The 24,192-nt window shown below is 40.3% G+C and overlaps 1 protein-coding gene across 3 annotated transcripts; it reads left to right on the top strand.

The window, feature by feature from the left end:
* Positions 1 to 499: 499 nt before the first annotated feature.
* Positions 500 to 22,806, top strand: LOC307129155 (uncharacterized protein). 3 transcript variants are annotated; one of them, XM_079821360.1, is made up of 6 exons: positions 500 to 566; positions 1,817 to 1,948; positions 13,083 to 13,133; positions 13,349 to 13,402; positions 13,618 to 15,073; positions 15,233 to 16,051. In XM_079821360.1, the coding sequence occupies exons 2-5, from the start codon at positions 1,864 to 1,866 to the stop codon at positions 14,253 to 14,255; spliced, it is 828 nt and encodes a 275-aa protein (XP_079677486.1). In that variant the 5' UTR covers positions 500 to 566; positions 1,817 to 1,863; the 3' UTR covers positions 14,256 to 15,073; positions 15,233 to 16,051. The 3 variants fall into 3 exon arrangements, with proteins under 3 accessions (XP_079677486.1, XP_079677485.1, XP_079677484.1); XM_079821359.1 differs by lacking the exons at positions 13,083 to 13,133; positions 13,349 to 13,402; positions 13,618 to 15,073; positions 15,233 to 16,051 and adding exons at positions 18,126 to 19,081; positions 19,207 to 19,380; XM_079821358.1 differs by lacking the exons at positions 13,083 to 13,133; positions 13,349 to 13,402; positions 13,618 to 15,073; positions 15,233 to 16,051 and adding an exon at positions 18,126 to 22,806 and having other exon boundaries at positions 511 to 566.
* The last annotated feature ends 1,386 nt before the right edge of the window (positions 22,807 to 24,192 follow it).

Below are 24,192 nucleotides of genomic sequence, written 5' to 3'. Positions count from 1 at the left end.
TCACAACAGATGCAGCGCGGCCATATGACGTCACAAAGCCACACCAAAATAAAAGTCACTAAAGTGCATAGAAATTTGGGCTACATACAAAAGCATATGCAAGTAAAGACGTGAAATATAATGCAGTGCTTTGCAGGCTGTAATCTAAAAAGGTTTTGTTACATAAATGCTTAAAGTTATTCACCCACTATTTTTCAAATATTTTACATCTCCCTATAATGCTTATAACACTTATTTTAAAAACTCGAGGTTGGTTTTCTAAATGTTATTAGGAAATTAGGATTAATTTCAGAATTAGGTTATTAGGATTATTGTGAAACGCTGCTCTACATCAGTGAGTGTGGACTGATCTGACTTCTCAAACTACATTAAGCGATCAGTCATTTGTTGACATGTATTTAAACATGTATCTCGCTTATATTTTCACGTCTTTACTTGTATGTAGCCTAAATTTCTATGCACTTTTATGATTTTTGCTTTTGACCGGGACTTTTATTTTGGTGGGGTGTTGTGACGTCATACGGCCGTGCCGCGAGATGGGTCTCTTGTGAGTCGGCTGAAGAAAGGTTTGTGTTTTTAAACATTTAAAGTTTCATAATAATATAGTCCCTTCTTTATTTTCTTTATTATATGTAATATTATAACGCTTTATCTAACTCCAATGAGCGTTATTTCTATGAGTAAAGCGCGAGTAACAGAAAAGCGTCTCATTTCCTTTATCGTGAATCATTTTAAACACGAATTCAGTCTTTTCGAATCTCCGAGTCAATTGAATCAAATGCTTGTCAAATGATTCAGTGAAATGAGTCTCATGATCCTGCAATACCAGAGGCTGCAGTTTCAGGACCGCATTTCTAGGACACTTTTACTGTAAACAACTCTCTAATCGTAGTCGTAGTTGTAAATATATTTAGAGTATGTATTATTGTCCTTGTGTATGCAACATGAGTTCATTCATGAATCTGATTCGTGCATGTGTGTGTTTTAATGGCATTGGCTCATGTGCTAGTATCTTAGTAATATTTTAAGTGATTCTGCAAACTACTATAAGGGATCAATTTCGGCTTTCTAGCACCGGTGTCATGAGAAATCGTGTTAGGACACAACCTGGCAATGCCTGATCAAAATGGGAGCAATAACATGCCTAACATATTGTAAATTATTTAAACTAATTAATAATACCAATACAAAATTATATAACAATGTACCTATAATGTAAATAATTAAGGATAAAGTGCAGGTGCACAAAATAAATACAACAGGATTTAAAAAATTTTTTTAATAAACATTAAAGCAGGGCTTTTAAAATGAAGGGTAAGTGTAACCGTGGTGTATAAACTAAGCTAATCGGGTAGCTGTATGCTATGCTAGAACGTACGCTAACTAAAAAAACATTAAGAACGAGATATGCTTGATTTCACAAGCTTCGGTTATATACTAGTATATGAAACATATGATTTGCAAGACGTTAAAGACTATTTTAACACAATTTAAACGACAAAAATCAAAGATTTGTAATCAGGCTCTGAACAGATTACCCATTAAAAGTTCTTTCAGCCAATAGAATCGCTCTGGGGTCCTAAGCGGACACTATTTCACAGGGGGACAGGATTTCTCATGACACCGGCATAAAGCGAAACCGGAAGTGTCTTTGCAACATGGCGGCCAACTGGCCAATTCACACGTCTTCTTCAACGCTTCTCGTTTACTTTGGGTGCCATCATTCATTGCCAATCAGATCACCTATACAATCCTGTGTATTTATTCCTGTTCACTATTCTCATCTTGAACATGATTAAATTGTCCAAAAACACAGGAGAACTCCTGGAGAAGCCTCTGAGATCCACCTGACACACTATAAAGATGGCGGTTATAAAACAGGAGAGTGAAGACATAAAGATTGTAGAAGTGTTCAGCATGAAACCGGGAGATAAAGAGCAACAAACAGGTTAGTTTCATTCTCTTCTTTTTATCCTTATTAAAATATTGACCTCTACAGAAATGAATGTTAGCTGTCTTGTCACTTTGGGGGATCCACCAGAGGTGGACAAAGTACACAACTCCATTACTTGAGTAAAAGTAAAAGTACTATTGGTTAAATATTACTCCGTTACAAGTAAAAGTTGTAAAGATAGATTTCTAGTTAAGTAAAAGTACAGAAGTATTTGCTTTTAAAAGTACTTAAGTATCAAAAGTATATATAAAAGTAAACGCATTATTTTACTATTGTTGCATTGTTGAATGCACGCTGCTCCATCATGGTGGTTTAAGCCAGTCATGCTCCATCCGACATGCTAGCATACCTTGAACTCATTTAAATACTTGTTTAAAAGTTACAAAGCTCTTATCAAAGTCAAAATCATACTAGAAAAGAAAGGTTTCTACATTGTGTTTATTTGACAGGATTATGGAAAAACACATTTCTGAAATGACTTCAGTTAACATTATTAGCCCAACTACGCTTTTGCATGCTAACTAACATCATTGTTGAACGTTACCAATGTGTTAGCGCTCTATCCACAAGGATATCGCAAATTGACGGGTAAATCTATAAAAAATAATTTGACCAATCATATTTCATACAAGTGTTAATTTTGACAGCAAATTTTGATTTAGTTTTAGTCAGTCTTTTGACTATAACATTTTTGGCATCTGAATTGTTTTAGTTTTAGTCTAGTTTTAATTGACTATAATAAGATTTTAGTAGATTCAATAGACTAAAATTCAGTACTTGTGGTCTTAGAGGCAGCTTTCTGTGCACTTTCGTGTCGTCTGGGAACTGCCGCCTTCTATTTTGCCATCAATTGATTGGTGTTCAAAAGATACTTGGAAATCATTGAACTTCATGTGATCCTACAAGAGTGATTACTGATAGGCTTTAAAACAAATCACGTTTTAAAGAAGAAAACAAATCATCCACTGACTTTCAAAGCGGCTACGACTTTCTACTTCGAGGGCCTTGATAGAAATGTAGTGGAGTAGACAGTATGATATTTGTCTTTCAAATGTAGTGAAGTCATAAGTTTCCAGAAACAATACTACTCAAGGAAAGTACAGATACTCAAAAAGTGTACTTAAGAACAGTACTCTAGTAAATGTGCTTAGTTACTGTCCACCTCTGGGAGAAGCTGCCTTCACGTGCTATGGGAATTATCGTAAATACCAGTTTCCCAGGTAAAAATTGCACTTGAAACGATGTTGTGTTTACCACTGGGAAGTTCGGAAATAATTTTGATACCCAATTTCCGAGATGGGCGTCCCATAAACTTTAACCATGTTGGCGGGGAGAACTACTGCGCTGATGGGTGATTTATTAGGTTTCCCCTCCAAACAGCCAGATTGTCTTGTCTTGTCATTAATGTAGTGCATATTTACATACGAGTAATCATTTGAAGGGTATTGTATGTTTTATACACAGTGAAATTAGCCTTCATGTGACCAAAATTACAGAATCGTCAGGAAGCGGACGGATAGCATCGTAAATGTTTATGCAAGGCTCGAAATTGCGACTATTTTGGACGCATATGCGCCCGATATTTAATCTGTGCGACCTCAAAATATATTTAAGAGCATTTGTGCGAGTGCAAATAATGATTGAGGTGCGACCTGTTTTCATTTCTCTACAAAACATTTGCTAATTACTGCACAGTGTGCGGATACAGAGACCGGTACACACTCTATCATATAACCAGTTAAACTCAGGGCTCCAGACTAACTTGTTTCACTGGCCCCCAACTGAACATTTTAGGGGCACAATCATAACATTTAGGGGCGCACACCGTAAATCAAAATCTACTAATGTCCACTGTATTACAAATAAATACGTTGATAATACAGGGCTCCAGACTAACATCTGAGAGCAGTGGCACCAGCGTCACTTGTTTGGTTAATAAGTGCAGTTACTAATAATAGTACATGTTTGTTTATTGGAAATTTAACAGTGAAGCGCTGAGCTTGAATTGATATGCAGAAAAAATAAACTTTTATTAACAACAGTAATGTGACAAAAACCTCATTTTTATAAGGAAAATTGTAATATTCCACTCTTATTAAATGTACTGTTGTTCTTCTATAGTATCACACTGAACTAAAAGGAGCATTCTTTACTTGTTTTCTGTGTAATCCAGTCACAAGTTGAAGAAAAGTTTTAGTTTTTCTTGACTTCCTACTTTTTTGCATATATTAAGGAGTGGAAATGTCTAATAAGTCAAGTAAGTGCTCCTATGCCACCACCTACTGGTTATAGTGTTTTGTTTTGTTTTTTTGCCATAAAGTGGCCAGCACCTTTAAACTTTTAGTTTTACAAATCATCACACTTAAAATAATATTAAAATTGGATAATATTTCAAGCTTTGAAGTGCTGGAAAAAGTGTGAAACACTTGAAAAGTGCTTGAATTTCACTCTCAAAAGGTTGTACGAACCCTGAGATGAATAATGTAATAAAAAAAACAATAAAAAAAACATTTGACTATTTCTTCCACGATACCATGGGGTGTTACTACAATAAATCCATGGTGAATGTTTATGATTTGTGGACTGAAATGAATGTTTCTCAGTGTTTCTCCTGGTCTCGGCGTCAGCTCTGATCTGATGTCTGCGGTTTATAACAGAGGATTCTGCACCGAACGCTTCCTCTAGGTCTCGCTGTGGCGCTGTTATTAATACTGAGGTGAACTCAAGCGCATTCTCACTGGATCTCCAGAGCTGTTTAGTAACAGTGTGGCGTGATGGAGATCGGCCAATGTGTGAGCTTGCGTTGCGATGTCTATTATTGCTCCAGCTGATAAACGGTCCGCACAGCACAGCTCAAACGAGTAGCGCGGTTCCGTTCCGCTTTCGTTTCGTTTGCCGTCCGATGTTTCTCATATGTAACAGAAATGGCAGCTCTTATCAACACCAGTGCGATCTCCAACCACATTCAGTCGCACCAGCAGGAAAAAAGGTCGCAAAATGCCACCATTTAGTCGCAGTCTGGAGCCCTGAAACTTCATCTTTAAGCTCTTAACTTTAAAGCAGACTTTAGGGTGGTTAATATTAGCCGTCAATCACTACCGTTCACTGCGCTCAGGGAGCTGACTAGCGTGCAACATGGAAAGAGCTGAAGAGATAAAGACTTTTTGAAGGGGCAAGTGACAGGGAATTTTACTTGGCCGACCGACCAGACAAGTAGCCTGATTAAAACGTCAACACCAAAAAATAACTAGGGAATCACCAAAACGCGAGAATTCTTCTGATTTTATTACATTTAGATGGTGGATAATAATGTTTGTACTATAATGTACTGACGCTAATGGTTGTGCTGTTGAGGCTCGCGCGAGGACAAATCAAAACAAATGAGCGCAGTTCACACAAAGAAACTCAGTTGTTAAAATTACCTTTGATGAGTTTTTATATTTGTAACATATGATACAGTTAAGCAACATCACACCAAGAGTGTTGTTTTCCTGAATACCATCATCACGATTGAAAATGTGACATCGATTTCATACAACAGTTCAATAAACAGTTAAAGGGGTCATAGAATGGTACATGCACTTTTACAAGTTGATTATACGGAAATGTGTGTTGGCAGTGCCTGTACACAACCATCCTATAATGATAAAAATACATCCAGTGTTTTTTTTTAATCTCCTTATATATTTTCCCCTGTCTCAAATCGAGCCGTCTGACCGCGTGACGTTACACGGTGTACGCCCCTCCTAAGATTGTTGATTGACAGCAGCGTTTCAACACAGACCCGCCCTGAGCGAGCTGTCATCAGTCCGCCATTGTTGATGCGCTGGAGCAGAGGCGTCTAAGCGGTTGTGGTGTTGTGTTGTTGGGTGTAATAACGAACACAGCAGTCATTTTGATGTTCCTAAATCCAAACCGCTGAAGACCCAGTGGCTGCTGAGTTTTGTTTTAGAAGGGAGTATTCCCCCCGATCAACGTCAATGTTTGCGCGAATCATTTCTCAGCAGACTGCTTTATAAACGAGCGTCAGTATAAAGCAGGTTTTGCTAATAAGCTGCTCTTGAAAAAAGGATCGTGTTCCTGCTGCACCTCAGGAAGATGTGAGTGTAACGTTTTATTAACCTTTATATTAATCTTTGCAAATCGCTTGCACGCTTCACGATGAATGAGGCTAAAGTTTACAGGGTAAGTTACATTACGGCATGCTTTCTGTGTATGACGTTCTCAATATAATTCATAATCCCACTTTTATAATGAACAACGCGTTATGTTTGTTATTACAAACTGTGTAAGTTACTCGGGTGATAAAGTTAACGTGGTAACACTACACTAAGCTTACTTTTGTACATGGTTTATAACGGTGTCTGTTACTGATTAAGAAGTAATGTAAAAAAACAAATCTTATAACATAACATCAATCTGTCAATGAACTAACACATCAGTAAACACATAGCAACTACGCTACTCTGCCAGTACAAAGATAGATCAAAGTGACATGACGTTAACCAACCATTCAGAAACGTTCGTCATCTGTTCCTGGTCCGACTCCGGTTCAAAATGATAAGGTTGCTCAGATGTGTCCTCAGAGACTCCCATTGCCATTATTTCTCGAAAATATACCCTCAAATGTTGTCAAGGCAACACTCCACGTGTGTTGTGGTGTTGTGTCGGGTCGAACCGAACGCCCCACAGAGCAGAGGGGGCGGGGTGAGCAAAGCTCATTATCATTTAAAGTCACATACACTGAAATGACTTGCTGAAAACTAAGCTGGTTTTGACCAAGTAAAATGAGTGTTTTCTTACAATACTAATGAGAATTTTTAATTAAAGTATATTACAAACTTTTCATTTAGACACTAAAGAATCATATTAACTTGTACAAAAATGTCATTCTATGACCCCTTTAAAATCAAGTCATTTACATTTTAGAGGCAATATTGACTGTTTTTGTTCTATATCAGCAGCAAAAATAGTTCCAAACAAAGATCACAGCAGAACCATAACACATCTCAATACTCTTCCATTACTGAAAGATTCAGTGTTTTGAAGGAATCGTTTGAGTCAAAGATTCAATGACCCATTCGTAAAGAACCGCCTCATTCTTGAATGAATCTGTCATTTGAATGAATAACTCAATGACTCACTCATAAGACGGTCAACTGCCGCCACCTACTAGTGGTTTAGTTTCATGTTTTAAAGTATTATTCTTTCTAACATTTCTTATTTGTATATTCAACATATATTTAAAGCAATCTCATAACATTATTTAAAGGGGTGATGAACTGAGAAATCAACTTTCCCTTGAGCCTTTGATATATAAATGATATATATAAATGTTCATCGTGATATTCATATATGCCACCTACGTCACTACCAAATAGAACGCCGCCATATTTATCTCGCCCGGTATGGCTGCTCAAACTGCCCCTTTGAATAATAGAGAGAGACAGAGATACCTGGAGAAAATTTCTATTTTAGGCTCCGATCCTTATATATTACCCCCAGTTTTTTTTCTTCTTTTTTTCATTATTATCTGCCCCAGACTTGCCCCAATTGGGCTTCCATGATATATATATATATGAAGGCTTTCAAGAGTACCGATGCATATCAATGTGCTGTGTCTGGATGGGTGAAAGATGTGAAAGTGCGGCACCTGGCCACCAATGATTTATATTTAATCATGCGAAATGTAGGTGATGGGAAATGTTAAAATTACTAGGTTTAGCCCAATAATTAGTTCATTTGAATCTTTTCATAAAGTTACTACATGGGCTAAACAAAGGGACTTGCATAGGTAGACCGAAAAAATTTATCCCTATTTCCAGGATTTGTGTTTAAGTGAAATATAGGTTTAAAAGACAATTCTGACGTCAAATGAACCTAGGGGTTAATAACATGTGTACCAAGTCGACCGTTCTCTGGGACATGTTTTCATGCAAACCGGAGATTAGCTGCTAACGCTAGCTTTCGAGGCATTTGGTAAATCACTATTTTATACCACTAAAAAGGCTCAAAATAGCACAAAACTTACACAATAGCATAACAAGGGCCCCAAATGCAAATTGAAGCATTGAGAACTTTGTCAGTGTACCGACAGTTTATTAAAAAAATATATTATAAAGACTGTAGCGTACATGTTTACATGCAGACAAAATCGGACGCAGTCTTTATAATCTAGCTATCTTTTTAATAAACTTTCTGTACACTTACAAAGTTCTCAATGCTTCGGTTTTCATGTAGGGACCCTCATTATGCTACAGTTGAAATGTGGTGCTATTTTGTGCCTTGTTAGTGGTAATAGTGACTTTCCAAATGCCCGTTGGCACCATGTACCAGACGTGGGTGTCCAATGATCTCTGCGAATGACAACTAACCCCTTCTTTCTTGTATCCTTTTCTTTTGGTATAGAATAAAATACCAGTTTGGGGTTCCTCTTTCGGCCGTTGTTGCAGCCAACCGCACAACATATTGCAGGCATTACTGAGACCGTCGGTCGTAAAGATGGCGGCGCAAAGCTACAGTGATGTCATGTGACCCGTACGAATAAGAATATCATGAAAGTTTCAGAGCTGAAAACTTCCTTGTTAGTCAAAGAAAAGCTTTTATTGACACCAGGCCCAGAAAACGAGAGCTCTCAGAATATGTCGACCTCAACAGATAAATATGTACGTCTGATTCTGTAGCCCCGCCCACCGACTCGTGGAGCTAAACGGATGGATTGCGCTACCAAGCTATAAACATGGCGAAGAGAGTAATATATTGCGCTGTGCCTGGTTGTGGAAGAACACATTCCCTGCATAAGCTTCCTTCTGATTCTACTATTAGGAATGAGTGGTTGAACTTTATTTATTATTTATTTAATGAAGTTCCAGCTCACTTGCGTAAGACATTGTGCGTTTGTTCGCTTCATTTCACCGCGGATTCGTTTGTAAACAAGACACAGGTCGAGACAGATTGAGATTAAAACACAATGCTGTGCTTCTGGATCCGGCAGGAACGCTGCAACACACTAATGTGAGTAAAACATGTTTATATGTGTTAGTGTTGCATTGTTACAGATCGTTTAATATCTATTGATTACACACCTTAGCACGCAGTCACAGGCTGGAGAAGCTGTTATTGGTTCATTCGGGATCGGACTCTGACTTGTAACGCTAGTGCTCGCAAAGTGTGTGTGTGTGTGTGTGTACGGTTTGCGGTTATATTCACATCGGGCCGGCCAATACAAAAATAACATTCCAATCAATCGCGGGTGGATGAGAGATGAATCATTAAGTTTGTTTGAGTCCTGTGAGCTTTTCCCCAGACGCTTTCAAAAAAACAATCCCCACATGTCCTGAGAGGAGCTGAAGCTCATTAAATATGCAAATCTTATCCAATCATAGCAGTGGGCGTTTACTTCCAAGTCTTCAGTGCGGCACGCCCATCAAAACCCAGCGTTTCTCCAGAGAGCCTCAAAACCATGGCAGAAAATAGCCTATTACTGATCATTATGATGTTTCTGAATGGAAAAACCATGCGAACGTCATAAGTTGACCTCAGACAACAGGATAAATAAATAAAAAAAGCCAGTTCATGACCCCTTTAATGCAATTTTAATCTTTCAGTGTAAAGTATTTAATTTGATTGGCAAAAGTCCTATAGTGTCGTATTATTCTGATTTAATTTATTGATCAATTGTAAGAATTTAAAATGTTTTATTTTCATAAGATTAGGGGGAAAATACCCTTTATAAAGGTAAAAATGTCCTCGGGGTAAATAATACAAATATGCAGATTTAAATATGCCATAGCTGATAGAACACTGGTGAGAATATTGTTTCAGAATCAATTATACTTACATCACAAAAATCGTATCTTTTTTTTTTCAGACATGCAACTTTTTTATTCTGACAATTGAATGACCGGTTTACTTGCACATGACACACACACACACACACAAACACAAAGTGTGCAAATGGGCATGTGGAGAAATGATACCTGGGCTTCCACTTGTGCTGCCTTCATGTGTTATCGGAAATTTCATAATACCCACTTCAGATTGTCCAAACCTAACCGATCAAGCAACTCCTGGCATTGGATAATGTTGTATTTATAGGCCCCCTGTATTTCTGGCTTGGTGTATGCGTCTTTATGTCCTACAAAGTATATCGTCGCTGTCCGATGAAAACCATGTTTGTCCATTTTGCCGATTTTGAGATTTTTCGACGTATTGAATGTCCAGGTTCATTTCCGTATACAGTATGCTTCACATATCTAAATGGCCAATGAAAAGTTGTGAAATCATGTCATCTGATTTTCACGTATATCCATTTGGTGTCAAAGCTGTCAATCACGCCGCGTATCTCCCGCCCTGTGGAAGCATCTCGCTGGTCTCGTGAAGTTTCATGGAAGCTCAGCACTGGATAGCCGAATAACACTGAGGAGGTAAAGCAAACGTTTGTTTTTGACAACTGTTCTCAAGTTTATTATATATTCACAACTATTATTTATCTGTAAATGGTCTAGAAGAAGTAATTGTCACCGAATATTTTTATTTATTTTTATATTTGTGAACCTGGCTGACGAAAGTACGACATTGAAGCTCTCCACAGTTTAGTTCTGATCTAGTTCTTCACAGATTAGTTTGCTTGCTAGTATGTAAATAAACTCGGTCTCATTGATAAGATTCAAACTTTTTTTTTCTTAGTCAAACTGATAAATTATAGGCTGTAATGCTACTGTCATGATTGTCACTAGAACATGCCTCACTCATACTGCTATCACCGCTTGCCAGAGGCTGAGAATGTCCAGCACTAGAGTTATCTTGCTACGTTTTTATTGTGAAGATGTTAACACACAGATTTTCGAAGTGAAGTGAAACAATGTTGACTGGGCATAGCGCTATATTTTTTCTGATCTATTTTTCTCCCTTCCTTCAGGATGTCTGTCTCTGTAAAGGAGCTGTGTGAATTGATGAATGTTAACTATGATAGGGCTGTTATTGAGGCGATTGCGAGGGTCAACAATGAGGAGGAAGGTTTGTAGGAAAATAGATTTGAGTCAGCCAAACAATTAAGTCTACATTGTATTCATTACTGAAATGTAGGGCTGCTCCGATCACGATCGGCCGATTGTTAAAGGGTTAGTTCACCCAAAAATGAACATTCTGTCATTAATTCCTCACCCTCATGTTGTTCGACACCCGTCAGACCTCCGTTCATCTTCAGACACAAATGAAGATATTTTAGTGTAAAGCTGATGCTGAGAAAGGCTTCAGATAGGCCTCTATTGGCATTCAGTACATTTACACTCACAAGACTCATAAAAGGCACTAAAAACGTCGTTACAAAGTCCATCTCACCACAGTGACTCTACAATAATTTTACGATGCGACGACAATAGTTTTTGTGCGCAAAAAAAAATCAAAATAACACCTTTATCCAACTTGTTCTTGTCTTCCGTGTGTGTCTCCACGACGCATGCGCGAGAATATGACGTAGCGCCGGGGTTCGGGAATCCATGAAATGCACACTTTAGTCTCATTTTGAGAACTACGCCAAGACCTAAAGCACGATCAATGTAGAATTCAACAGCTTAGATACGCGCGTCTTCCTCTGCTTGTAAACAAATCTCTTCTGGGTCATGTGTCCGAACGCCGGATCTATGTCATATTCTCACGCATGCGTCGTGGAGACACACACGGAAGACAAGAACAAGTTGGATAAAGGTGTTATTTTGATTTTTTTTGCGCACAAAAACTATTGTCGTCGCATCGTAAAATTATTGTAGAGTCACTTTGGTGAGATGGACTTTGTAATGACGTTTTAAGTGCCTTTTATGGGTCTTGTGAGTGTAAATGTACTGAATGCCAATGGAGGCCTATCTGAAGCCTTTCTCAGCATCAGCTTTACACTAAAATATCTTCATTTGTGTTCCGAATATGAACGGAGGTCTTACGGGTGTCGAACGACATGAGGGTGATTAATTAATGACAGAATTTACATTTTTGGGTGAACTAACCCTTTAATGTGCATCTCGTCAGTAAAGCCGGTTCTCTAATCAGCGGTAAATTCCCTCAGGTGCTCACATAGAACAGCTGTTACTACACAGAGCCGTTGTTAACTGAGAAGATGCGCAAATAAACGCTGAAAATGAAGTGGATTTGCGCATCTTCTCAGTTAACAATGGCTCCGTGTAGTAACAGCTGCTCTATGTGAAACTAGTTTTTCTCTCTGTCATTCTGTCATTCAAGATTCACTTGAAAGTGACAGTTCTCAGACAGCTGCCAATGAGGGTAGGTACTTTAGGCTTAAATTATTTTCTCCCAGTAGCAGCTACCTATACAGCAACCTAAAGCCTATAGATGTGTTGCACATTAAGATGAAAGCCTGTCACACATGTTATTTTGATTCCCTTGATCCAAGAAACTGCTGTTGCATTTCCAAGTACTAACCCATCAAATTGTATGTGGCTAAATTAAAACATTTTAAAGGGATAGTTCACCAGTAAATGATATTTAAGCCATGATTTACTCACCCTCAAGCCGTTCGAGATGCATATGTCAATCTTTTTTTCAGACAAACACACTTTCAGTTATTTTAGAAAATGTCTTCAGTCTTTCAGTGGTTATAATGTCAAGTTATGGGGTCCACATCATTGAAGTCCCAAAATGTGCATGCATCCTTCACAAAAGTAATCCATCTGGCTCCAGGGGGATAAACGAAGGCCTTCTGAGGGTAATCCGTGCGGTTTTGTCGTAAAAATATACATATTTAAAACTTTATAAATCGTTTATCCCCCTGGAGCCAGATGGATTATTTTTGTGAAGGATGCAGGCACATTTTCGGACTTGAAGCAGCCGGACCCCATTGCTTCACATTATATCCACTGAAAGATCTAAGACATTTTCTAAAATAACTGCAAATGAAATGTGTTCATCTGAAAAAAGATGCATCTCGAACGGCTTGAGGATGAGTAAATCATGGCTTAAATATCATTTTTGGGCAAACTATTCCTTTAATCACAGATAATTCAAAATGTATAGTTACTGTGCTGGTCAAAGCTAATGATGCAAGCTCAGTTCTGAATTATTCAAACATTGTAGGCTATTCAGTGTGCTAAATGCATTTTATCTTTATTGTTGTTAGATTCTCTGGAAAGTGATAAAGAAAATCATTCCGAAATAGCTGCCAGTGAGGGTAAGTATTATTATTCTTTTTTTTCTTCTCAGATTAGACTATACTACAGCCTCCAACACATTAGTTTTGAGTAGGACTTAAAGACTAAAGCCCATTACTAATTACAAATCTAGCATATTTAATCGATTACCAGTCAAAATGAATGCAATCTTATATCTGAATGATGTGAACAGTGCATTCGTTGTACTAAATGTGTTCCTCTTTATTATTCTAAGACTCACTTGAACACGATCCAGAAAATGAGCCGGATTACACACCTGTCAATGAAGGTGAGTAACTTATTGTCATTATTTTTACATTTCTGTCAGCTTCTAGTGGGCTCAGCCGCATGCGCGTGCACACACACACACACACACACACACACACACACACACACACACACACACACACACACACACATATATCCACATGCTAAGAAACCATCTAAGAAATGTGCATTTGTAGAACATCTTTTTTATTTTATGTGTCTTTTAATCATATGAAGGTGCCATTGATAATCGGGGAAGGTCAAGGAAGAGGGCCAACCCAGACACTTGGAAGGGTAACATCCAGAAAAGGAAAAGAATGAGGGGCCAATCTTATCTTGGACGGAAAAAAAATGAATTTGTCATCAAAGAAGAAAGAAAAATGGGCGGCCGGTGCCAATCTGTGTCCTGCAAGAAATCAAGCAAACTACACTGCTCCGAAATTGATGAAGGGAAGAGGGAGGACATTTTCAAGTATTTTTGGGGGAAATTGGAATGGAAAGAGAGGAGAATGTATGTGAAAACATCGGTGGAGGTGAGTGATGTCAAGCGGCGCCGGACAGAAGCGGTTCAATCTCGGAGGTCAGCATCTCTCTTTTGTTGTTTATGTGTAGATGGTAAAAGGCTCAGAGTTTGTCAAAGGATGTTCCTGTCTACACTTGGCATCAAGCAGTGGACTTTTTTAAAGTGGGTTGGGCGAAGAGGGGAAAGTCCTGAGGAGATGGCGAGAGTGAGTGTAAGGACAGAGGAGCAGGACTTCCTAAAGACCTTCCTTCTGGATCTGCCAAAAGTTCCATCGCACTACTGCAGGTCCTGCTCATCAAAGATGTACCTGGAGCCTTTCTTCAAGTCCAAGTCATCTCCACTCACAGTATAAGCAATCGTGTGCAGACCACAGCATCCAGCCTCTGTCACGGCAAGTATTCACTTACACCTTCAACGATTTAAATCTTTCTCTGTTCCATCCGCAGAAAGATCAGTGTGACAGTTGCTGTGCCTTCAAAGCCGGGAACATCAAGGCTGCCGTGTGTTAAAACACTGTGTTAAAAAGGACGATGCACGAGCAGAAAAGCTAAAGGACAAACAACTTGCAAACAACACCACCTTGGTTGCATGCATGGATCTGCAGGGCCTTCTCCTGTGCCCAAAGCTTCAAGCGTCTGCCCTGTACTACAAAATGAAGCTTGGTGTCCATAATTTTACCATCTACAAAATGGCATCACATGAAGCAAAAAATTACCTTTGGCATGAGGGTGAAGCTGGGGTCTCTGCCAACGAGTTCGCCTCCTGCATTGTGGATTACCTTGAAGCACACCCCACTTACAATGAATTAATCCTTTGGAGTGATGGGTGTGGCTATCAAAACAGAAATCTGGTCCTGAGCAATGCCCTCTTAAAGTTTGCTACTGAGAAAAAGAAACGTGTGACACAGAAGTACCTTGAAAGAGGTCACACACAAATGGAATGTGACTCTGTGCACAGTGTGATTGAGAGGAGGTTGAGAAACCGTGACGTACATGTTCCAGCTGAGTATGCTGCAGTTATTCGAGGAGCTCGTTCCAGTCCAAAACCATACGAGGTGGAGTATGTTGGTTACAGATTTTTCCAAGACTTCAGCAAAGTCAACATCTGTAAGTCAGTCCGACCTGGTAGCAAAGTTGGAGATCCTACGCTGCATGACCTTCGAGCAGTCAGGTGGGGTTTTTTTTAACACACTTTTTCACAAATACATGAAACATTAGCCATATCATATTCAAATTTTTGGTTTCATAAATCTAAACATGCTTTTGGTTCCCTCTTATCTCTGTGACCTATGTCCCCCGACACCCTTCTTTTCTTTAATCTATCTATTAGATACAATGTGGATGGCAGTATGGAGTTTAAATTACTACACTCTGACAACTGGCAACCCTTCACATGCCCATCCCTGAGGAAGACGTGTGTCATCATGGCCCTACTCTATACATCCGCCCCAAAAATTAAAGCCCTGAAGTTCAAGCACCTTCAAGAACTGAAACATGTTTTACCCAAGGACTTTCATCCATTTTACAATGCACTTGACCATGAGTGATGCAATTTCACTACCTGGATGAATGGGGTGTCCTGACTTACTGATTAATTTATTAATTAATGTTCTATTTATTGTGTATTGTCGTGTAATTGTTATTTGCATGTTTTTAAATTACTTGGTCTTATCTGTTGAAATTTTTGGAATTCCTATCAGCCAATTCTGACCAGAAAGACATGATTAAAATCTTGCATTAAAGGGATAGTTCACCCAATGAAAATTCTGTCCTCAAGATCCTCAAGTTGTTTCAAACCTGTATGAATTTCTTTTTTCTGAAAAGAAAAGATGTCTGTAACCAAACAGTTGACGGACCCCATTGACTTCCATAGATTTTTTTTTCCCTACTATGGAAGTTAGTGGGGTCCATCAACTGTTTGGTTACAGACATTTTTCAAAAATTCTTTTGTGTTCAGCAGAAAAAAGAAATGCATACAGGTTTGAAACAACTTGAGGGTGAGTAAATGACGACAGAATTTTCATTTTTGGGTGAACTAACCCTTTAAGGCCTGTTGCTATTTTATAATTCCACCTGTAATGTCAGTATTGAGTTTGATTAGTTGGTATTGCTTGAATCACCTGAAGAATAAACATGAACTGGTAACTGGAGTTTACTGGAACTGCATCTTCATTTTCACTTTTCTTTTCTGCAATACATTGCCAAATAAACATAGTCTGGTGAGACAATGACTTTCCTTCATCGAGGTAAACGTTTCCCCCCTGACGCCAGACGTACGTCTAGGAGTGACAAAATTACGGTAGGACTGTACAAACAAAGTATCTGTCTAGCATTACCATGTCAGTGTATTGATTCATTTTCCCTTCATAGTTTGCAAGAGACATTTAATAAATTTATAATTAATATTAAATAAACTAAGCGTATTTAATAAACTAAGACGTAGGCTATTTAATAAACTGAGAGTATTCCTCTGTCAATATGAAACGCGACTTGGCCATTCTAATTAATGATCGGAAGAACGCGTATCGACCACCGTTACTGTAAAATATGCACGTATGTCCAATTTTGGTCAAATGTGGATTATATCATTACACTGGCAAGAATATGGTTACATGTAAAGATGCCGTACCAAGTATGACAACGCTACATTCAACTGCTTTTGAAATACAGTGTTTTTTTCACTTCCTGAAAAGTAACCGTTTTGGACATACGTGAGTTTCATCGGGCAGCGACGATATGCTGTATGTCACATACATTTTACCTGCTTGACAAACAGCGCTAATGTTCCTCTGGGATCAGAAGATCAAAACGATCCAAACCTTCCAGAGCAATTATTTATTTTACAAGTTTAATAAGTCTTTTGTTCAGCTGTTAATTCTGCATAAGCAATCAAATTATCCTTTCGAGGAGATCCTCTCCTGGTTGGAGTCCATTCTTCTTTCTGTTTCCCAAAAACATGGCTTTGTTGTTCATGCCCTAAAATTGTATAATTCCCATCTGGCTGACATTAGGGAAGCAAAATCCGAGTAGGGAACCTGGGTGTGCTCTTTGATGCCAATCTTTCATTTGAAAGCCATGTTTCTAGCATCTGTAAAACCGCATTCTCAAACTTTGTACAGAGTTAGTTATAACTATGAATCTTCACTTGTCTCACAATTCGATTAGATTAGGATTCATTGTCATTTTTTCATGGCTCATTGCGCTTAATAACTTTTTTACAAATAGCACGTCCCGCACATTATGTTCTCATTCAGGCATGTTCTATTCGTATAAGCTACAAACCGAAACCAAAACATTAGACGCAAGAGCTTTGCTTCCGAAGGACATATGCAACTTTTCTCGTTTTTTCATTTAAAGCCATTAAAGGTCTTTAAAATAAGATAGATATATAGGCAGAAAGTGGAGTAAGAAAACAAAAGCTATTGAAATTGAAATTTCGGTGATGACACGAGAAATCCACACAGTAAACACAAATTACCTGTTTTGGTCATTTTTATGGCTATGACTACTTTGATGCTCTATATCTCATAATTAGATTATGCGACTTTAGCCGGGGTCACATATTTTAATGAGATTTGTTGGCTGGGAGACGGTGAGCTCTTGGAAAAATTCAGTCCCAGGCACTCCAGGTGGCTGAGGAGCAAGGATCTATGTGCTTCTAGCTCGATCTCTGACTGGGCTAAAATGATCCAGTCTTCGAGATAATTCAGAATGTAGACTCGAAATAGCGGCTGTTGAAGCCTGACAAGGTGGTTGCTTGTAATTTGATTATTCGTCCTTCGGATGAGACGTTAAACCGAGGTCCTGACTCTCTGTGGTCATTAAAAATCCCAGGATGTCCTTCGATAAAGAGTAGGGGTGTAACCCCGGCATCCTGGCCAAATTTGCCCATTGGCCCCTGTCCATCATGGCCTCCTAATCATCCCCATATACAGGTTGGCTTCATCACTCTGTCTCCTCTCCACCAATCAGCTGGTGTGTGGTGGGCGTTCTGGCGCAATATGGCTGCCGTCGCATCATCCAGGTGGATGCTGCACATTGGTGGTGGTTGAGGAGAATCCCCCTTCTATATGTAAAGCGCTTTGAGTGCCTAGAAAAGCGCTATATAAATGTAACAAATTATTATTATTATTATTATTATTATTAAACATTTCTGGTGGGGGTTGGGGTGTACACTTCGAATTAACTAGGGTTAACTTATAATTGCTTTTGTTTTTCTTTAGACCTGATGCAGCTGAAAGAGGAGCGTCAAGAACTGGAGGAAATGGAAGAGAAAAATCAGCATTTGAAGGATCATGATTGCATAACTGGAGAAAAATCTTTTAGTTGCTCAATGACAAAAAAGTTTTCCTCACGAAATAGAGCTCTGCAGACTGAAACTACAAGAGATTTTACCTGCCAACAGTGTGGAAAAAGTTTTACACAAAAATCAAGCCTTAAATCCCACATGAGAATTCACACGGGAGAGAAGCCATTCACCTGCCCTCAGTGTGGCAACAGTTTCAGTCGTAAATCAAGCCTTAATGACCACATGCGAGTTCACACCGGAGACAATCCATTCACCTGCCAACAGTGTGGGAACGGTTTCAGCCGAAAACAAAACCTTGAAGTCCACATGAGAGTTCACAGTGGAGAGAAGCCGTTCACATGTGATCAGTGTGGAAACAGTTTCACTCAAAAATCAAGCCTCAATGTCCACATGAGAGTTCACACTGGAGAAAACTCATTCACCTGCCATCAGTGTGGAAAGAGCTTCTCACGAACAGGAAATCTACAGACTCACATGAGAATTCACACCGGAGAGAAGCCGTTCACATGTGATCAGTGTGGAAAGGGTTTCAGATGGAAAGAAACTCTTAAATCCCACATGAGGATTCACTCAAGAGGGAAATGTTTTATATGTGATCAGTGTGGAAGAACCTTTAAAAACAGTAAATGCCTTAAGAATCATGTAAGAAATCACACTGGAGAGAGTCCTTTCTCCTGCAATCTGTGTGGGAAGAGCTTCTCAAAAAAAGGAAACCTACAGACTCACATGATAATTCACACCGGAAGTGTGAAAGGAGTTTCAGTGTGGAAGGAGTTTCAGATGTAAAGTAACTCACATGAGGACTCGCTCGAGTGAAGAATCCGTGTTTCCACAGGCCTAAAGCGGGTGTAGTGTGTGCCACAGCAGCGAGTGTTTCTTTTTTTTTTTTTTTTGTAATTTAGTGTTTTTTATTTTTGAAAAAGCATACAAAACATTTTGCCATACTAGAAAGAAAACTTATTAGACCACTATTACCCAAGCCCTCCCCCTTGCAGCGAGTGTTTCAAATAACTTCTGTTTGTGATCCGATGTGTGACGTAGTGAGTCTAGATGTGCCTATTATCCCAAATCACTCTTCACAGAACAGTACAAATACTAACTAAACTCACTTTTACAAGTGCAAACATGTTTGTTTCTTTTTTCCTGTACCTTGCTTATTCAAGTCATTTAAAAAACAAAAAAACAAGAACATCATCTCATGAAATAAACCATCACATAAGCATCAGTGGATCACAATCATCTTTCAAAAGTGGCAGAAGAATTGAGTTTTCAAAGGGAAGTCACTAGAGATCAAAAACATCCATCCATCCATCCATCTTCTTCCGCTTATCCGGGGCCGGGTCGCGGGGGCAGCAGTCTAAGCAGAGATGCCCAGACTTCCCTCTCCCTAGACACTTCCTCTAGCTCTTCCGGGGGTACACCGAGGCGTTCCAAGGCCAGCCGGGAGACATAGTCCCTCCAGCGTGTCCTTGGTCTTCCCCGGGGCCTCCTCCCGGTTGGACATGCCCGAAACACCTTCCCGGGAAGGCGTTCAGGAGGCATCCGGAACAGATGCCCGAGCCACCTCAGCTGACCCCTCTCGATGTGGAGGAGCAGCGGCTCTACTCCGAGTTCCTCCCGAGTGACTGAGCTCCTCACCCTATCTCTAAGGGAGCGCCCAGCCACCCTACGGAGAAAGCTCATTTCGGCTGCCTGTATACGGGATCTTGTCCTTTCGGTCATGACCCACAGCTCATGACCATAGGTGAGAGTAGGAACGTAGATTGACCGGTAAATCGAGAGCTTCGCCTTACGGCTTAGCTCTTTCTTCACCACAACAGACCGGTACATCGACCGCATTACTGCAGAAGCTGCACCGATCCGTCTGTCAATCTCCCGTTCCATCCTCCCCTCACTCGTGAACAAGACCCCTAGATACTTGAACTCCTCCACTTGGGGCAGGAACTCTCCACCAACCTGAAGTGGGCAAGCCACCCTTTTCCGACTGAGGACCATGGTCTCAGATTTGGAGGTGCTGATCCCCATCCCAGCCGCTTCACACTCGGCTGCAAACCGTCCCACTGCATGCTGAAGGTCCTGGTTAGAAGGGGCCAACACGACAACGTCATCCTTAAAGAGCAGAGACGAAACCGTGTGGTCCCCAAACCTGACACCCTCCGGCCCTTGGCTGCGCCTAGAAATTCTGTCCATAAAAATTATGAACAGAACCGGCGACAAAGGGCAGCCCTGCCGGAGTCCAACATGCACCGGGAACAAGTCTGACTTACTGCCGGCAATGCGGACCAAACTCCTGCTTCGGTCATACAGGGACCGGACAGCCCTCAGCAAAGGACCCCGGACCCCATATTCCCCGAGCACCCTCCACAGGATGCCGCGAGGGACACAGTCGAATGCCTTCTCCAAATCCACAAAACAAATGTGGACTGGTTGGGCAAACTCCCATGAACCCTCCAGCACCCTGTAGAGGGTATAGAGCTGGTCCAGTGTTCCACGACCAGGACGAAAACCACACTGTTCCTCCTGAATCCGAGGTTCCACTATCGGCCGAATTCTCCTCTCCAGTACCCTGGCATAGACTTTCCCGGGGAGGCTGAGAAGTGTGATCCCCCTATAGTTGGAACACACCCTCCGGTCCCCCTTCTTAAAAAGAGGGACCACCACCCCGGTTTGCCATACCAGAGGCACTGTCCCCGACCGCCACGCGATGCTGCAGAGGCGTGTCAGCCAAGACAGCCCCACAACATCCAGAGACTTGAGGTACTCAGGGCGGATCTCATCCACCCCCGGTGCCTTGCCACCGAGGAGTTTCTTGACCACCTCGGTGACTTCAGCTTGGGTGATGGACGAGTCCTCCTCTGAGCCCCCAGCCTCTGCTTCTTCAATGGAAGACGTGACGGCGGGATTGAGGAGATCCTCGAAGTATTCCTTCCACCGTCCGACGATATCCCCAGTTGAGGTCAACAGCCGCCCATCGCCACTGTAAACAGCGTTGGTAGGGCACTGCTTCCCCCTCCTGAGGCGCCGGACGGTTTGCCAGAATCTCTTCGAGATTCTAAATATTTAGTCTCTTTCAAAGTCCATATTCAACTCTTGACTCATTCACAGTTCAGATAACGCATTTGAATGTTCATGTTCCTAAGCAGAAAGTTCAAAAGAAACGTGATGTTTGTGTGCTCGTGTAAGTGTGTGTGTGTGTGTGTGTAGTATGGGTTAAATGTCCGCTAAACCCATCTTTTCAGAGAGTCTGTGGTGATTTAAGGCCTCTTGAGTAGCAAGGATAACTGTTCAAGACCTACCTGAGGTCCAAAGTGCACCAGAGGATTAGCAGTCCGTCCAGGACCAGAGCACAAAGACAGGATGTAAACAGCTCCAACTAGCCTAGCTTAGCACAAAGACTGGATGTAAACAGCTCCAACTAGCCTAGCTTAGCACAAAGACAGGATGTAAACAGCTCCAACTAGCCTAGCTTAGCACAAAGACAGGATATAAACAGCTCCAACTAGCCTAGCTTAGCACAAAGACTGGATGTAGACAGCTCCAACTAGCCTAGCTTAGCACAAAGACAGGATGTAAACAGCTCCAACTAGCCTACTGCTCAAAAAGTGACAGAATAGCGCCAACATTTTCCTATTTACATGTTCTGATGTGTATAGTTACATCGTGTACTAAGACCGACGGAAAATGAGAAGTTGTGATTTTCTAGGCCGATATGGCAGGAACTATTCTCTCATTCCTGCGTAATAATCAAGAGCTGTGAGCCGTCCCATGAGTGCAGCGGCGCAATGATATTACACAGCTCCTGAAAATAGGCTAACTTCCGTCAACATAACCAACGTGACAACCGGCTTACACAGAGAGCGCTGGGACTATTTTCAAACTCAAATTTACTGACTTATCTCCTGGATATGATGTCAAGGCTTTGGTCCGGTTAGATGGATAAAAAAAGAAACCAATATAGTTTTGTGCCCTATGTCATTTACATTTCACCAGGTTAAATCTAACAGCTCAAGCTTTACGCTTGATTATTTGTAACACATTAACCTCGAATTATGTTGTGAACCCCCTCGCTGATTGTGCACTTGGAAATGTCACTATTGGTCTGGCTATATGATATAAGATAAACAGAAGAATGTTCCTTACGGCACGCTGCTATACATTTCATCTATCTCCATCTTATCATTCTTTTTGTTTCAGCTCTTCTGATGGTTTTCAGCTTTCTCTTTCTGCAAATTGTATAGTTGACATTCCAACGCAGCCTCCATTCTTCACGAAAGATGGATAAAAAAGTGCACAGAAAACAAAAACCTTGAAAATGTATACGACCAAATCACAGAGCTGACGTTTCGCACGGGACTAATATTACCACAGGACTTTGGTGTTCGGTGAAATATGGTAGGTCATTTGGAATTTGTACTTTACAAATTACAGATATGGTCAATTCGCACGGGATTAAGATCACAAGCAACGTCCACAATTATTACACATGACTAGAGGTCACCAGGTAATACTAATGCTGTGCGAATAGGGCTAAAGCATTACCAACTCTATTACCACATTTAATGTTATGGAAAAGAACCATCAAAATTTGATCAATTAAAAAAAAAAGATAAATTGTAAGAAATAAAAAAGCTACAATTTGAGACCACAAATGCATCATGTAACTGTAGGAGTTAAAGGATTGGCTATGCGCTTGTTTGTAGGGAAGTTTGGGTATTATCAGGGTATCCGCGGAGCATTGAAAAGCATTAAAAGTCATTAAATGGATTTTGCAAACATTTAGGCCTTAAATGGCATTAAAAAGCATTAAATGTTATTCCTACAGGCATTAAAAATTTTGATTGTTTCGAAGAAAATTTAGGTCATGGTTGCAGCCCGTTGCAGATCGAAATTAAGGGTTTTGCAGTTGGGAACATTGTGCATCAACGCCGTAAAGTCTCATATGAAGTCTGACAGCCACAAATCGGCGGTAAAAGGCAGACAGTGATTAACTATGAGTAGTTACTTTGGCGTGACTGACAAATCTACAACAACTGCTACTTCTAGTACCACGACATCTGCTGCTGTAGTCACCACCTTTGTGGAGCCGCAACCGTAGGAAAATCGAGCGACATTTGATCAGCGTTCGGGTCGAATGAGACTTTGCAGGCGGAGGTGCTCTGGTGTCTGAACACTGCTGTCCATCACCACTCTTACACATCCAATGAAGGGGTTTCTCTTGTGGCTAGGACAAAACCAGCTACATTTAAAAATGTGGACTTGACCCACTCTTCAAAAATCAACTGATTTCTGCAGTTAACAATGCAGGACCTTTTGTGTTTATGTTTGATGAGAGTTTCAACCAGTCAACAAAAAATAAACAACTATGTCCATGTTTATATTTTGGGAGGCTGCTTGTGTCCAGTCACGTTATTTCGGATCACAGTTCATGGGACATTCAAAATAAGTGTAGATGTACTTTTGTTCATGCATTTATTTGTCATTCTACCTGATAGAAACTGAAAAGGAAAGATTAGGCATAAAAGATTTCTTATCCTATGACTCCATCTAGTATTACAGTCGTCTTCATCTGTCAGTTGTCTGATAGTTTATAATTTGCTATTAGGTCCCAGAGCATCAGTTTCCTCATGACTTTTTCTCCATATGTAAAAAAAAAAAAGTTCAAGTGTACTATAAGTAGGGTTGCCACCTTTGATTTGTGAAAAACCGGGACACTCAGATTAAATTTGTTTTTGTTTAGTTTTTTTGGGGGGATCAACCCATATTTGCAAATATACTATGTTAACAGTTGTAGGACTCCCTATTGCCTCTCTTACCTATATTTGCCCTGATGTAGATGCACTCCCTGACGTAGATGCACTCCCTGACGTAGATGCTCTCCTTGACATAGATGCTCTCCCTGATGTAAATGCACTCCCTGACGTAGATGCACTCCCTGACGTAGATGCTCTCCTTGACATAGATGCTCTCCCTGATGTAAATGC

This window comes from Gobio gobio, assembly GCF_949357685.1.
Source record: "Gobio gobio genome assembly, chromosome: 7".
Classification (NCBI taxonomy): Eukaryota; Metazoa; Chordata; class Actinopteri; order Cypriniformes; family Gobionidae; genus Gobio; species Gobio gobio.
The sequence above is the reverse complement of the archived record's forward strand: the minus strand, read 5'-3'. Positions and strand labels throughout refer to the sequence as shown.